The sequence below is a fragment of the Excalfactoria chinensis genome, chromosome 8, assembly GCF_039878825.1.
Source record: "Excalfactoria chinensis isolate bCotChi1 chromosome 8, bCotChi1.hap2, whole genome shotgun sequence".
NCBI classification, from domain to species: domain Eukaryota; kingdom Metazoa; phylum Chordata; class Aves; order Galliformes; family Phasianidae; genus Excalfactoria; species Excalfactoria chinensis.
This window is the reverse complement of record NC_092832.1, coordinates 22,043,478-22,059,358: the sequence shown is the minus strand read 5'-3', so window position 1 is coordinate 22,059,358 and position 15,881 is coordinate 22,043,478. Positions and strand designations below refer to the sequence as shown.

The window sequence follows — 15,881 nt, the reverse complement described above, 5'->3', positions numbered from 1 at the left end:
GGAGCCCAACAAAATGTCATGTGCTCCAAAGAAGCATTGCAGCTATTAATAAGCATGAAATAAACCCCAATCTAACTATTGGTACTCATACAATTCGAAAGGAATAAAAAAGTAAAAGGAAAAAACATCTGGCAAAGAAGTTCTGGCATGGTAGGTTTCTGTGCAGCACAAATTTCATTATTAAAGATAAACTATTAAGCCTTTCCTTTTCAATTCTGCAATTTAATTACGTGCAAGCATGAGAAATGTAAAATCATTTGAGGAGTTTTTGGAGGTTATTTTTAAGCTTACATGCTTCTGTAACTGTGGAATACTGAATAAACAGCACTGCTCACAGAAATAAGGAGCGTACCACACAAAATGAACACTTAGGACAAGAAATGCAGCACCTCTGATCAAGCTGAAGAGTGGTCAAAAAGTAGATCTGTTTTTAAAGATCTTAAAACAAGCGTGGCATTAATCTGTACTGAGTTTGTATTGGGATATTTACAACACAGTAAGCATCCTCCAAATATTTGACTCTTCCTGACAACACAGAAGTAATCTGGAGAGCAACTTCTTACTGCTCAGCTTCTAACCGTAAGCAGAAGAAAGTGCTGAGCCCAAGCGCACATTTCCACCTGCAGTGGTAGATAAGACCGGAGATTCTGCTGCTCTGCCAAGTATTTTCCTGCGAATTTTTTCTCTCAATTTAACTGCACAAAAATCAGGCTGAGAGCACTCAGATATACAGCCTGCATCTGTATCTATGAGATGGACCTGTCTGGTCTAAGGAAGGCCAGGATGGAGTAAGGTCCATACAACTGCTCTGCTCCAAGCCCTCAGAACCTCCATTCCTGACCAGAGCAGGGAAAACTTGGCTCAAAATGATGCCAATAAAGTAAAAAAAATAAAAATACTTTTGCCTTAAAGAACAGCACTACCTAAAGCCCAGCCTTTGCAGAGTGCTGACCATATGTTACCTTCTCTAAGCTAAGCTGGTTTGTGTTCCATGGATGTTTTCAAAACCGGATTATTCTATTTTTATATTCTGTAACATTTTTAGCTTTCAGCACAAGCAAAGCACAGAAGAACGTTAAGAAAATGCTACAAGTCCAAGTTCAGCATTCTCAAATCATCTACCTCAGTTTCAACTGCATTTGCTGCTTTGTCCCCTCCAGTTTTTTGATTCATGCCCTAAGCTGCACTATTTATCGGGATGTAGAAATCTTCCGTACGCCTTCCTGAAACAGCTTCATCAACCAGGCAGCAAACAACACAACTGTAGAAATTTGCTTTTCTTGGGAGACCACTAAAAGAGGTCATTGAATAACTAATGGTCTATTACAACAATGAGATGAGAGACTTCAGTGGGATCTCTAATCCCTCCAGCTTTTAAAAGAGTAAATCAGTCTAAGGATAGGGAAATGGAGATTTTTTTGGAGAATGAAATATCCTAACTTGAGAAATGTACCTTCAATACCTGCTAATGACATGAGCGTCACTGAAGACTAATTCCATGTGAAGGTACTTCCCATTAAGACAAAGGAAAATGTGCAAGTTAATTACAAATATGTGGTCCTGTATTTTACATCTGTTTACGGTAACAGCATCACTGCGGCTGTTCTATTCTACATTTAAATCTCACTGCAACTTTTTAAGGGAGAGGAAATAACAGGAGGCTCCTTAACAACAGCAGCAATCTTACAGAAGAGATTTCATCTCCTGCACATCTTTCCCCCCCGACCTCTAAGAAGAAGCTTCTTAGCTGAACGCCCCTTGCAATGACAGATTAAAAGCAGTGGTGAAATGGCCAAAAACTGTTTCAACAACTTTATCTTCTTCTTGAATTGAGCAAAAGGCTTTTCATATAGTCTTACCTTTATGGTTTTGGTCTGGAGTCTGAGTCCATTTAAAGTGTTAATGGCTTTCTCTGCATCCTTTGGATCAATGTAGTTAACAAATCCATATCCTAAACTCTGCCCTGTTGAAACAAGAAACAAGGAAAAAAGGGCTCAGTGATGCACACACAGCCTTCCCCAACACAATCAACATTTCCTTGCACTGTTCCTTTGACCGCTGCTATCTGCTATGGTCTGTATGCCATTCTGCGTTATTTCATTACCACCCAAAACTTTTATGTTGGCTTCTGCCATTAAAGCTGTTGCTCAGAAGATCATACTTGCAAATCAGAAGGAAGCAAGACCAGCCTTCTCCAAGAGGTCACTGTGAAGGTAAAAGGCTTGAGATCAGCAGAATTATTTAAGAGTTCCCAATAAACCTAACTGGTTGACTTGCGGGAACAGTGAGGAGGCCACCACTTCTAAATTATAAACACCCAAATGCTACAGTTTACAAACAAATCTATAGGTGTCTGAAAATGCAAAAGTTAGGAAATAATGTTTTCGCATCAACCTTTAGGCAGCTGACTGGGAAGCAAACAGCTGCCCTTACATCTCGTTTCATTGCTCAGCGAGCAGCCGGGAAATGGGAGGAGAAAGGACAGCTCTTGGATAAAAGATTGCATTAAAGCTTCCCTCAGCGCATATGAGATGACAGCAAAAGCAAAACAGTACAACTGCTGCTGCGCATGGGATGGCAGGAACCCATTTCAGCAGCCAAAATCATTCCTACAGCTTCTGTTCCTGCAGTTTGACTAGCCAAACCTTGCTCGTGTTTGCAGCTGGAAGAGGAGACCCGGTTTGTAACTCCGGCACCAGCGAGGCAGCGGCAGCAGCACTAAGAGAGCCTCATTCACACAGCACAGGGACAGAGCCGTGCGTCTGCAGGGGGCCATGGAAGCCCGTACCAAAGACACCTCTTCCCAGTTCCTAAGAATTATATTGCAGCATCGATCTGTGAACGCAGTATGAGAGCACAGCTTCCCCCCCCTTCCTCTCACACCTCCTCCCGAAGTTATTTTGCACATTTGGAAAACGCAGTAATTGCTACGTGTTTTTCCTTAAGGCACACATACTTAAGGCCCCACAGGCACAGATAATCTCACCGCAAAGATCACACGAGCCCGAGCAAGAAGTGGTGCCTCCTGCACCTTGGCCACATCACTGCCCACATCCCTGGGATGTGAGCAAACCCAGCAAAAAGGGGAGAGTGAACACCCCCCTAAGGGGGACAGCAGTGCCCGTGGACTTGGCTCGCCAGGAGGTTTCTATCCACACAGCAATGAACCCGGCTCCCTCTCACTGGAAGAAAGCAGTGGCTGAGAAAGCAACCGCACACAGAGCGCCTCGATGTACCCTGCAGGCACGGACTCTGCCTCCTTGGCACAAGGCTTTGTTTCTTTGTCTCCTGGACTACAAAAAAAAGCATCTGTGTTTTTCTCAGACACTACCAAAAATACAGTGCTTGCTGCAACACAAATAGGGAGTGCTTCTGTCATACGAAATCTGATCAAAGCACTAAAAGCTGCTAACCATGCTACAGAATACCTTAAAAATCCATGGAAACACTGCAGCTCATTCCTAAAGTGCCCACACGCAGGCGCATGGGTAAGAAATGGCTGTTTTAAACGACATTATATTCAGGGAGCAATTTCATCCAATCAATTCAACTTCAAACAAAAGTATAAAAACATACCCAGTCCTCTTGGAGAGCTGAATTAATCCCAGCAGAAAATATTCTTGCTAGAGTTACATGGCATTAACCAAGAGTGAACTGAAGGCTGGCTGAGCAGAAATACTGAGAAAATCCTCCTTCTGCTATGCCTTCCTCCTACTGCCTGCCCAAGATTCTCCATATAGCCCTAGCTCCTGTGCATCTAAATGTACCTTAATGCATTTTGCTCAGAACAGTTCTAAGGAGAATGGAGCCCTTCTCTAGGAAGCTACCCTTGTTTTGATAGAAGATAAAGAGAAACAGAGGGATCAGGGCCTGGGTCCCAAGCCCATCTATTTAGTCTTCCATCTCTCTCACACTGATCCTCAGACACACAGCCAAGGAGGTTGCACAAGGTGCTGGGATTTGTGTCAGTCCAAACACGGGTTTCAGTGTCCCACCACTGCTATGCCCATGGCACAGGGGTTGCCCAGCTTCTATGCTACATGCAAGGACTGGAAACAAACAGGCATTTTGTCCAAGGCAAAGGATAAGGCACACTAACACGAACAAAGCTGTTTGTGTGCATGTCTGTAGCTTGGTTTACACTAAGCAATCACACTGTCAAAACTCTGCTTACAGTAGTAGGTACATAGATATTATTTAATCTTTATATCTCTGAACATCAAATGAAATCAATGAAATGTGTAAATACTGATAGCTTATGGATAACAGACTTTCAGCTATCATTGCTACTTCGTATGAAGTGTCCTAACTGCTTTAATGGCCATTCTTAAGAAGTCAGGATATATCTACTCAGCATTCTGAACACTAAATTCCTGGTAATTGAAGAAAACCCAACAACTGAAGATAAAAAGGCCAAACCTCACACCCTTTGCAGTCTGAAATCTCAGTGCTGTTGCTTCAATTAGCAAATCCCCATTGCTGCGTGAGGCCACATGCTTCACTTTGCACCAGCGAAGCAGAAGGGAAAAATATCTTTCCATTAGGAGCGTGACTCTTCAGAAAGATCTTTTGCTCGGACTACTTTGTGTTTTCAGGCATCCAGTATACAGCACATCCCCCCTGAATGCCACTGTTTAATGAAGACACACCTCTCCCAGAAAGTTAGGAGTCAGAAAGAAAAATAAACCCAGAACCAAAATCATTTTGTGCAGAGCTTTACGACTGCTGGCAGACATCATAAAGTTTTACTGTGCTAAACATTGACAGCTAAGAAGCAACAAAGAAAGATATACCCAGCTAAAAATATTATTTTCAAATTACTCTCAGGAGCAACACACCTTATGTCAGACAGAACAGACTCCAGAAATGAATAACTAAAAGCTGTTACTGGGAGAGAAAAAAGGATTTTATTTCTTCCTCGTATTCTGGAATAACGAAGTAAGGACTTACGCTTTTATCCCTCTCCATCACATATTCCTACTGCATGCACTCGAAAAGGGCAACATTTCTTAGGACGCAATCTGGCACCACAAAGCAAGCAGCTGGACCTCTCAGTGGGATGCCACACAGACACTGAAGTTCATTCCCATGCCACACTTCCCAGGAACAGCACCGTAAATAGTAAATATTTTCTGTGATTTGGAATCTAATAGGTCACTGCATGCTGTGATTCATTACAGTACGCAAGAGATATTTCTAGACGATCCTAAAACACCACCTTTCCGTAGCACTGTTGCCTTTACTCCTTCGTTACTAGTAAAACTCATAGAAAATAAGTAGCAGACCTCCTGCAATGAGGTAACAAACAGGTCCAGTTAGTGCTAGAAGTGATCCAGATTTCACTGCCTTAGAATAAACAGTCAAAAAACCCAAACATGAAGCCAAGTCCAAGCCTGCAGTGTGAATACTCCCTATTTCAGAAGGCTTCATTCCAGAGCTGGAATGAAATCAGATGAGCAGTGTGGAAAAATAAACACTTCCTGTTCAGAACATTCAACCAAATGCCCTTAAACCTGCAACTACTAAAAAAGCCATAACCAAGGCTTTCAAGGCCTGCACTTGCCTTCCTCTACCACACAGTCTGCTTGAGCCAGTGCCACATTTGAACTCGAAGAGATAAAAGGGAAACAGATGGCAATGGAAACAACAACAGAAATATCAGCTGAAATTGAGGTAAACGAAGAGCCCGAAGAAACCCCTGGCTTGGAAAGTTCAGAATTACCCTCTTAAAAATACAGAAACCACAGGGTGAAAAGAGACCTTCAAACTGGTACTGAGCCACCAGCAAATCTTAATAGTAACAAGGCGGACAGCAAATGTATTACCTATGCCTAAAGGATCAGTATAAAGTGCAGCCAGCAACTCAGGTGGACACTGAGCAGCTGCTCCTAGCATTGCTCATGTTTAAATGAGACGACTGGGCCTCCTGCACAAAACAGCCCTCAAAAATAAGAGGCAAACGACTCGTTATTTCCAGTAACTCCTAGAGCACCAAGCAAATTCCAGGTGTGTGAAGGAAAGAATTCCACACTGAAATTGAGAGGTTGGATTGGACAACCCAAGTAATTCCAGGTCCATCAGCCAAGTGCTGAGCAAAGCAAAGTTACAGAACATTCGATACTGGACTCCAATAATGAAGAATTAGTGAGGGATAATATAATCAGAGTCAATCAAATTAGCCCTACGGAAAATACATTCTGTCAAACTAAACTGACATCTTTCTTGATGAGATTACAAGTTGGACTTACAAATTTTAAGGATGTCAATTTAGTAGCATCGACAGACTCTGTCTTCAATAAAGCACTTGATTTGTTGCTGTGAATTAATTGGCTAAAAATTAACATGGTACATATTAAATGAATTTAAAAATATATCAGCTGACATCTCAAACTAGAAGTTGTGAATAGGAAGCCAACATTAAGATGTTTTCCTGCCCATCTCCTCTCCGTAAACAAATCTTGGCCCTGAACTGTTAAAACATTTTTGTTGACAAGTGGAAACAAATTCCTGGCTTCAGAAGGTTGCAAAGGGCAGAAGGACAGGATGAGAGGAAATGAACCAAGTGAACAAAGCTCAGGTACAAAGCAACTGAAGCTCCTCAAAGCGTTCCAAGTAGCCACATACCTTCAGACAGCACACACCCAACATTGCAGCCCTGCAAACCACAACCCTCAGCGTATTTTCCTAACACAAATTTGCAAGGGAAGTGAACGACTCTAAAATATGGAGACAATCAACTACATGTTAAGCCTGCAATGCCGCCAACAGGGTTACAATGATTCTTTGTGGTATAAAAGCCCCACACTTGAATTGGGGGGAAAAAAAAGAATATTCGCTGTAATCCAATTTAGTTGCATGTTTAACTGCTGTTCACCAGACCTGGGCATGGTGCTTCGTGTTTGTTTCACAATGAATACCAGCATCTTGGAGATGGTAGAGAAGAACCATGAGAATGACCAGGATTGAAATGCTCCATCAATTAAAAAGGTAATAGGGACAGATCTCTGCCTGACCACAAGAAATCAAGGTGAACCTTAACAGCACACATCAGTATCTGAAGTACAGATTTCCATTCCCCCCCCCCAAGCCCAATAACATCTGCTCTGGATTACAGAGAAATATTAAAAACCTATGATCCCCACTACAAAGAATTACTCATGAAAGCAGAGAATGGGACAGCAACAATGCTAACTTCCTTAAGCTGTGGATTTTTTGTCTCTTGCCCAAATGTAAAACCTAATTAAAGCTGCCCGCCTGACAGCCATAACACACGCAGCACCAAGTGCTGATGCCTCTCTGTGACATGATATCTTCCTCCAGAACTAGGCCAAGTCTGACAGCTCATCTCGCATTAGCCAGGCAGAAGCCGTCAGACTGTAACAGCCTTCAGTCACTCTGGGTTTAGGACCAAAGGATAAAACAATGCTCACCGCTAATTCTCCAAGGCTCCTGGCTCCAATTTTCATCCACTTAAACCTCGGCCAACATTTAGGGAATTAAGTGCTGCCAGGCTGAATGTGCCTATTGAAACAGCTGAACTCAGCAACCGCTGTCCATGTGTGACTTTAATGCAAGCACACGTGCACTTCTGGACGTAACCAACGATCCCCATTCATTAGATAAATTCCCAAATATACTATCAACAGCAGCAAGAGAACATGCTCATCTCTTTTGCTTGCTTGATATAAGAATTGCTGTTTTCTCCATCTTCTAAATGACACCCTCAGAAGAGATCTGAAGCTCAAGGTTCTGCTCCTGGTAGCCTTCTTTCAGAGCACAACCTTGTAAGCCTCCAATCCATCTCAGGAGTGTTTTAAACGCGTTCCTGGAAGGACAAAGAATGCCTGCAAGTCATACAAAAAGCTGCATGAAGTAGAGGCTTTTGGAGAAGGTTACATAAATGCCACTGAGATGATGCATTCAAAATGTACAAAGAAGGTCAAGTGAACTGCCTATATTTTTATTTTCATATTAAGTTTCTGTAACGTTCATCAAAAAAATGCTGTTTCCCTAGAAAAGGGAGATGAAATATGGAGAGAAAATTCCGACTAAAGGAAAGTGAGACCCAAGCATAGGACTGAAGCTTTTCTCTAACAGCACCATTAGTTTTACTCATTCCACACTGCTTCATCAAGAAGCAAAACCTGCTGTCGACCCAGCAGTGCACTCTGCAGCCACAGAAGCCAAATGGGAGGGAAGCAGCTCCAGCACACACACCCCTCCTCAGCCCCAACAATTAAACCAAGGCTGTCACAACTTGCTATAACACTACTACAAAGGTAGCTAGCATGCTCTGTGCTTAGCACAGCTCACAGCATCAGTCTACAGCTGTTTACTAATACAGATGCTTTGTTTTTGTGCAGACTAGGATATGTTCAAGAAATGTTGCCTATTAGGAAGGAGAATGCATCTTCCTCCCTGATATCACAGCAGGACTTCCACTTTTGCAAAAATTATGGGAAAAATATGAAGCCTTAGAAAAACAACAAAAATGAGAGGAATAGCTTTTATTTTTTATTCCCCCACTTCTGCAGGAAAACTACTTTACACAAGTTTTGTTTGGGAACTTTACCAAATTACTGCATAATAGGTACCCTTATTAGCTCTTTTTAGAAGATGCTCCTTAAGAACAAGTTGGCTGTGATTAAACATAGCCCAGTCTAGAACCTCAGATGGTACAGTACACCTACAGCTCAGGAGCACTGCTAGTTCTTAGTTAAAACCATTACTGGCAAGATTCAAATAGCAGTGGAAGATGCATCTGCTAAGGTCCCACCAGAGAAGAAAGGCAGGATTTAGCCTCACATAGGGAAACCCTTGTAGCAGATGCCCCAAAAAAACTATGTCTGGAGTCTTTGGAGTGAATAGATAAACAAAATTAAACCCAAGTCTCAGCAAAACAAAACAAAAAATCCCTCTGCTCCATAGGCAGAAGGCCAGGTCTAGCTAAGACACCTGCAGCAGTGTACATGCTGACACAAACCCTGCTCAGGAAGAAGATCCCTCAGCAAATTCCTCCCTTAAGTCACCAAAGCCCCGATCCCCAAACAGCAAAGGCTGAGCTCTTCCTGTAGGTGGGAGGAAACACCAGGATTGTGGCAGTGGTAGGAATGTCAGAGAGATCTGGATGAGAGCTTGTTTGCACAGGAGACAATGCTTTTCTGGTGGCAATGGCTTACACAATGGACCTCTGTGCACTGAGGACTCAATCCCCTCCAACCCAAGTGGAAGGGGCTTCTCCATCCCAGGCCTGCTCCAAAGCGTCGGATAACTGAGAATCCCCAAAAGGAAGCCCCTGCCAACAGCATGCTGCATCCCACGTAAAACACTCCCTCAGGGAGAGGATAAAAGGGAAAACGAATCAGACGTACAGACACCACTCACTCGATTTTAATATCTGAATGGAAAGTGCCAGGTACCATGACAACAAGCCTCTAAGAATAAAAGGGGAAAGGAAGGAAAAAAAAAATAAAAAAATTGCCCAAAATGCAAAGCCAAAGCTATAAATGGAGCTAAAACAATCAAACCATTACAGCTAGTGAGTTATCTGTGATCCCTGATCTCACTGTTGCCATGTGGAAAGCCACTCGGCCCAGAACACAGTTACCTCAAAAACAAGAGACCCAAAAACCAAAAGCCTGCAGCAGAAAACAAGGTCATTCAACCAAAACCCTGCCTGAAATGAAAACCTGATTTCACCAGGCAAGGCCAGAGGAGATTAAAAGAGGATCAGTTCTGTCCTTCTTTGCAATTTTGACAAATCCCTTAATGAAAGACAGCGTTATTTAATGTCCTGGTCTTTGGAGATGCTGAAGCAGTAACAGTTCTTACAGAAGTGAAATACCAACAGACTTTTCCTCAAAACTGAACGCTGAAATGCTTCTCATTCTAAGGTAGCCCTACATATCCATCCACAGAACAACCCAAAATCAAGGGCAATAAGCAGAGCCCACCACCATCCAGGCACCACTAGATCCTCCCCAAAAACCTGGCACTCTCAGGAATTTCAGGAAGATGTTCAAAACCATGCAATCACTCCCTTTGAAACTCAACCACAACAGTAATATAAAACATGCTTACTCTTGCATATAGCGCTTTAGAGTCTTTTTAAAGGCTTCTAGCATTTCAGATGTTCTGCATCTCATGCAAAAGATGACTTTGCTCTTACCTGCATGCTATACAGAGCCCTAACAAAGTCAGCTGTGTAATTACTGTACTTGAGGACATGGACTAATATGCATGCAAAGCTTAAGTGTCAGTTTCAGACAGATGCTGCTGACTTGGCTGGAGCCTTCTGTGGTTCCCATTACCATAGCACGGAAGTGCGTTATCTCTGCAACGCACCTTTCCATGCAAACATACTGTTGAGAAAGTACTTTGATTCTTATTTTGGAAGAAGAAAAACCGAAAGCCATTGCCATTTCCAGGGTGAACTTGGATGGCATAACATTATCAGAGAAGAAAACTAAAGCTGTATTCCCCCTCCCCCCAACCCCCTGCAAGACAGTAACCTTATTATTGGTCCACAGCGCTTTTGTGTGCTGTGCCGGGCTGGAGATGCCTTGTAAACAAAGCACACATCCCACATGCTACAGAATATCTTTCCTACTTTCTCCTGGGTTTTATTTTTTAATTTGTTTTCCTGCTTTTATCAGCTTCCTTTAAATGCAAAAATTCATTTTCAGCACGGGTACATACACACAAATGCAAGTCGTGATCTAGTCTGTCTTCAGAAGTCACTGCTCCTGTCATATACAGGACAGCCAGAGTTCCATTGCTGAACAAATATTTGGACTTTTCCCCTACCCTTGTTGGCATCTCCTGCTTTGCTTTTCCAATCCTTTCCCCTTCCCTAAAGGAACCACACAGCCCCTGAATTAGCAGCTGTTCTGAGAAGAGCAAGGCTGCACTCCTCCCCGCTTTGTCCCTGAACAGAACAGGGACTGTACTACAGAAATCCACTGTTCGGGAAACAGGCATGAATGGAAAAGAAGCAGTCATGACTTATCTATCTTAAGCAGTACATTCAATGCTGAAGAAGGGACAAATTGAACACAAGAAAACAGAATACAGAAACATAACAGGCTAAATTATAACAATATTCAATAAGAGGCAGCAGAAACAAACTACAGAGAAGTGAAAAACAAACCAATGCAGAAAGTGGGAAGCAGCCGTGTGGAAAGAAATTTGCAATAGCAATTAAAGGAGTCACTGAATTAGACAGAAACGTGTCATGTGTGGCAGGAAGCCTTCCACAGCCAAAATAGGCTGCTGTCACATCATGCAGAGGGAATACAACACTGCTGGAAGAGCAGTGTTTAAAAAATAAGCAGCTACCTTCAACTGTAACAACAAACGTATGCACTGGAGATGCAAGGAGGAAAACAACAAACTGAAGACAAATGTCAATGATCAGCACGGTTTTAAATCGAGCATGACTTAGGGCCTGAGATGACTTAAGATACAAGATTAGAAATGTACAGTGTTAAAAGGTTAGAACATGCCACCCCCTGGCTCAATGGAGACTAAAAGGAGAACCAAAAGCCTAAGATACTTCAAACGTGTAAAGGCTGACTGAAGAGGAAATATATTCTAAGTGTGCTACTCAGTGTTACACAAAGGATGAAATTAGAAAGGGTAAATTATACAGTCCAAAACCCAAGAGAAAAGGTACCCCAGCAGTGAGACCGAGCTGGCCATCAACAAGGCACATCATGACAGCAGGTGCACCATCCACTCCTGCTTCCTATTCCAGAAACTGCCACCTCCAAATTGTAGATAAGAGCAGAAGGCAACTCAAACATAACACTTAACAAGGGAACAGAAATGGAAAGCAGACTAATTTGATATAGGTTGGGCTTCAAGCAAAGCCACGGTGACTTCTGAATATTGTGAACCCATCACACTTTGCACAGTTCTGGTGCAAACACACCACAAACCTTGAGCTTTTTGTGAGATGGCAGACATCCATAGACTATGTCTGTGAAACACACTGATGTAGAAGGCAAGAGTGGAAGGATGAGGAGAAAAGCAGAGCCACAGCAGAGCCCAGCCACTCACCAGGCTTCAGCTTCCCCAGTGGTGCAGAGCATCATCAGCACAGCACAAAGCAAATTGCCTTAATGAAATACAACATAGCTGAGTTTATAGGAAAGATGTTTTTGTTACAAGACTAAGAGTATACTCTCCTACAGAGGAACTACATAACCAGAGGAATCAGGAACGAAAGGGCACAGCTGAAGTATGAAAATCTAGTGAATCTCCAAGCCTGGAAGCACTTTGTGTGGAAACTGCAGCAGTAGCACTTGAAAGGAAATGGCAGAGGCACATAAAACCAGAGAAAAGGGAGTATGCCTTGCAAATTATGTAGGACATACGATGCAGCAGCTGTATGAAACCTGGTTGGCTGCAAATTCACAAAGCCTCAGTAGTTTTGTCATTAAGCGATTTAATTTAGCAACATTTAGGGTTTTGTACCTAAACAGGCTGTCCAACAAAAATCCAAAAGCCACCACAAGACTAAGAAATCTCACAGCAATTCTGAACAATGACTCAGAACCCCTGTTCTATCTCAAGCAGCCTGCTAATTAAACTCTTTGAGCTCCACTAACCAGTCTTTCCAATGCACAGAGGACAGTCATTTATTACAGGCCAGAACACAGAATTTAATATTAGCAACAAAACCTGTGTCTGCAGCATTTTTATCAGTGAAAACAAAAGCTGCAACCTGCCAGCACCAAAGGTTAATCTCCAGTATTAGATTTACGCAGATTACTTTACACAGCATCTGGGAAGATGCTGAGAAAAGTAAAGTCACTTAATCATATTCCAAACTGCACTACCTATAAAATTCTGCTTCCTATAAGTATTTAGACTGTATCGAGTTACTTAAATTTGCTTCAGCTTTAATGCAGAACTTTCAAGAGCCACACAACAAGAGGGGTTTTTAAAAAGGGGTATCTCCAAAGTCTGTAATATTTCTCGGATACTTCCAGAACTAATGAAAGCTGTTTAAAGCAGTAAGCATTACAACTGCTGTGTGTGTTACTAACCAGCTCTATCACTCAAATTTATTGATAACTGCACCAAAAAGGAAACCAGTTCTCAGTAAATCCCTCCCCCCAGCTAAAGCACAAGTTTCCACATGCCATTTTCAAGGCTATCAGAACTAATATACTCTTCACTTGATTTTCCTCCAAATTGAAAAACAAGCCTTTTTAAGGGTGACGCAATCTACCAGTATGTTCCCCAACATATATGGCTCTAGATAGACCATGTGCAAAAGACAATCCCAACCAGTTCTGGTTGAGTGATCACCACAGAACGTGGTACAGATTTTATGATAGATGAGTTCAGTAAGGAGATATTACCTTTCAAAATATTAAATATGGAGGTGGGTAAGCAGAAGGGAGAGGAGGGAAGGAGCAGGCAATTTACAAGTATTTTTTCCCTCCTTTTGGTTCCAGTTGGCAAAGTACCTCACCTGGTGCAAGATGGCACCACAGCCCTACAAAAGAAAATGAAAGTAACAAAGCAGCTATTCTGATGCAGCACAAAGTAGGTGGGCAAATAACCTACCAGCCAGTCTGGCTCCCAAGCTGCTGTTCATGTGGTCTGGAGTTATTTTGTTTAAGAATGAAGCTTCCAGAACAAGAAAGAACAAAATGGGGGAAGAGATGCATGGGTAAATAAAAATGACACAGATACAGTATGCAGGAGAACAGAGGAGTCTAAAAAAGGAATCGCTGGAAAATACTTTTTCCTTGTTACATGTCCTATCTTACCATGCCCTACCTACCAGGGAAACTGAAAACACCCCCTCCATCTACCCAACAGCATCTTAAGGAAGACGGCCTCATTTTTGGGTCCTAGGATGCTATAAGCAAGAAGAAGCCCGTGGATGGTAAAATTCAGGTGCTTTAAAAGCAAATGTGAGAACAGACTACTTGTATAGGGCAGCAAGGACGTTATACCTTCTACCACACAAACAGCATCCCCTCTAGTGCAGCAACAATTAATCATACTGAGGATGCTGCCATTTATTTGCTTGCAGGTGAATACGGTGCAGTTTTTCATCCATCTGCTGTTTCAACACCCCTTAAAAACCATCTAATTGAAAAATATTCCGGGCTCTTGTGAATAAAAATAATGAGTTCAGTTTTTTCCTCAAGCAGATATATTCCACTGATTAAACAGATGCTGTGAAAGCCATAAGAACAGCAGTACTGGGTCAGAGCAGCACTCTGCCTAGTCCAATATCCTGTCTTCAGCAGCACCTGCAAGTCAGTAACTTGCACTGAAATTCCTCAGGGAAACAAGCAGCAACACCTGCAAAGTCAGTGACAGATCCTGCTCAAGGAGAACACATCCAACAAACCAAAGCAGCGAGTCAGCCAAAACGGAGCTGGTGAGCAGAGTCAGAGAAATAGACCTGGACTTAAAATCATGGAATAACTGAAGTTGGAAGGGACCTTTATAGGTCATCTAGTCCAACTCTCCTGCAATGAGCAGGGACACTCACAGATAGGAAGGACATGGTTGCTCAGAGACCTGCCTAGAATTCACTGACATGAAGTTTCTTCTACATTCTTAGGGTTAAAACATCTCACAGGGAAGAGAGGGACTCAAAGATGGGCTTCACAGATGGGAAATGAAATATCCAAGTAAAACCTGAAACAAAGCTCAGAGTCTAAACACAGTTACAGACTGAGATACAGACCAGCCCAAGCAAGAATCATGCTGTACAATCCATAGCATACGAAGCCAAAGGTTGCAACTCTTATCAATGACTGCTCCAGGAAAGGATATGAATCAGCCTAACAAAGCTCAAAAATACATGCCCATCTGCTGGCAGAGGCTGAGCATCAGAGCAACTTCTAATGGATTACTGACTATAATCATGAAACCACTGGTGAGCTGCATGCAAAGGTTATTAGACATACAATTTCAGCTAGCAAGTAAAACTCTTCTTTACAAGGGAATACAGAATAGATAAGCAGCATTAATAATAAGCAGGTGTAGAAAACAGTGGTAAATCTTCCTCCCATCTGCTCTTGCATACAGTTACTATTTGACTACAAAATGACCCAGGTTGCTCTGATGCTCAGCCTCTGCCAGCAGATGGGCATGTCACAATGGGGACAGCAGCAGTAGAGAGGAAAAAGATGGAGTGCTCCCATGGGCAGCAGATCCCAGTCTGGATTTAAAGGTCTCAAGGTGACTATTTCCAGAAGCTGAACTGAAGGAAATCTTGCAGTACTCTTCTGGCTGTGGGTAGAAGCATCTGCATTCTAGAAGGGAAGTGATGATGAACTGGACCTGTGACAGAGAAGGGTCAAGAACTTCCTAGCTCACAGAGTCTGAGAAAGATACTGCAGGCAGGTCAAACCATCGTGGTCACAATTTGTAAGACACCAAGAAGAAACTCCTACCACAGTGTCAGTAAAAAGCAGAGTCTCAACAAAAGAAAGCAAGATCCAGGGCACTTTCAAAACTATTACGAGTGGCTTTACAAAGGTCACTTCTATCCTTGGATGAACTGACTAAAGAAAAAGCTGGACAGAAGAGCAGGGGTTAACTGCTATAGCAAGGCATGGCTGAAATGCAGAAGATCTTGAGCAGGCAATGGATGAATGCTTGGAATATTAAAAAATAAAAATTAAAAAAAGAAATCAACCTTGGAGCCCTGGAAAGTGAGGTATCACCTGGTGCACTGCCTACTGCCACCATAACAGACCCCAGCTCAACTGGAGGACAACGCAGCATTAACAGACACTGCTGCCCATCTCCAGTGCTTCCCTGGAGTTTATTCCTTTTTTTCTCCCTCTTATCCTTGTCTTCCTTGAGCTAAAAGGAAAGAAACAAAGAAGTTAAAAGACTGG

The 15,881-nt window shown here is 42.5% G+C and overlaps 1 protein-coding gene across 9 annotated transcripts in view; it reads right to left on the bottom strand.

The window, feature by feature from the left end:
• Window positions 1–15,881, bottom strand: part of ELAVL4 (ELAV like RNA binding protein 4) — a 70,643-nt gene that overhangs the window by 14,038 nt on the left and 40,724 nt on the right. For all 9 annotated transcript variants that reach the window (XM_072342650.1, XM_072342652.1, XM_072342649.1 and 6 more), the window contains exon 3: window positions 1,860–1,963. In XM_072342650.1, the coding sequence (XP_072198751.1) occupies window positions 1,860–1,963 (104 nt within the window). The remainder of the gene's footprint in view (window positions 1–1,859; window positions 1,964–15,881) is intronic.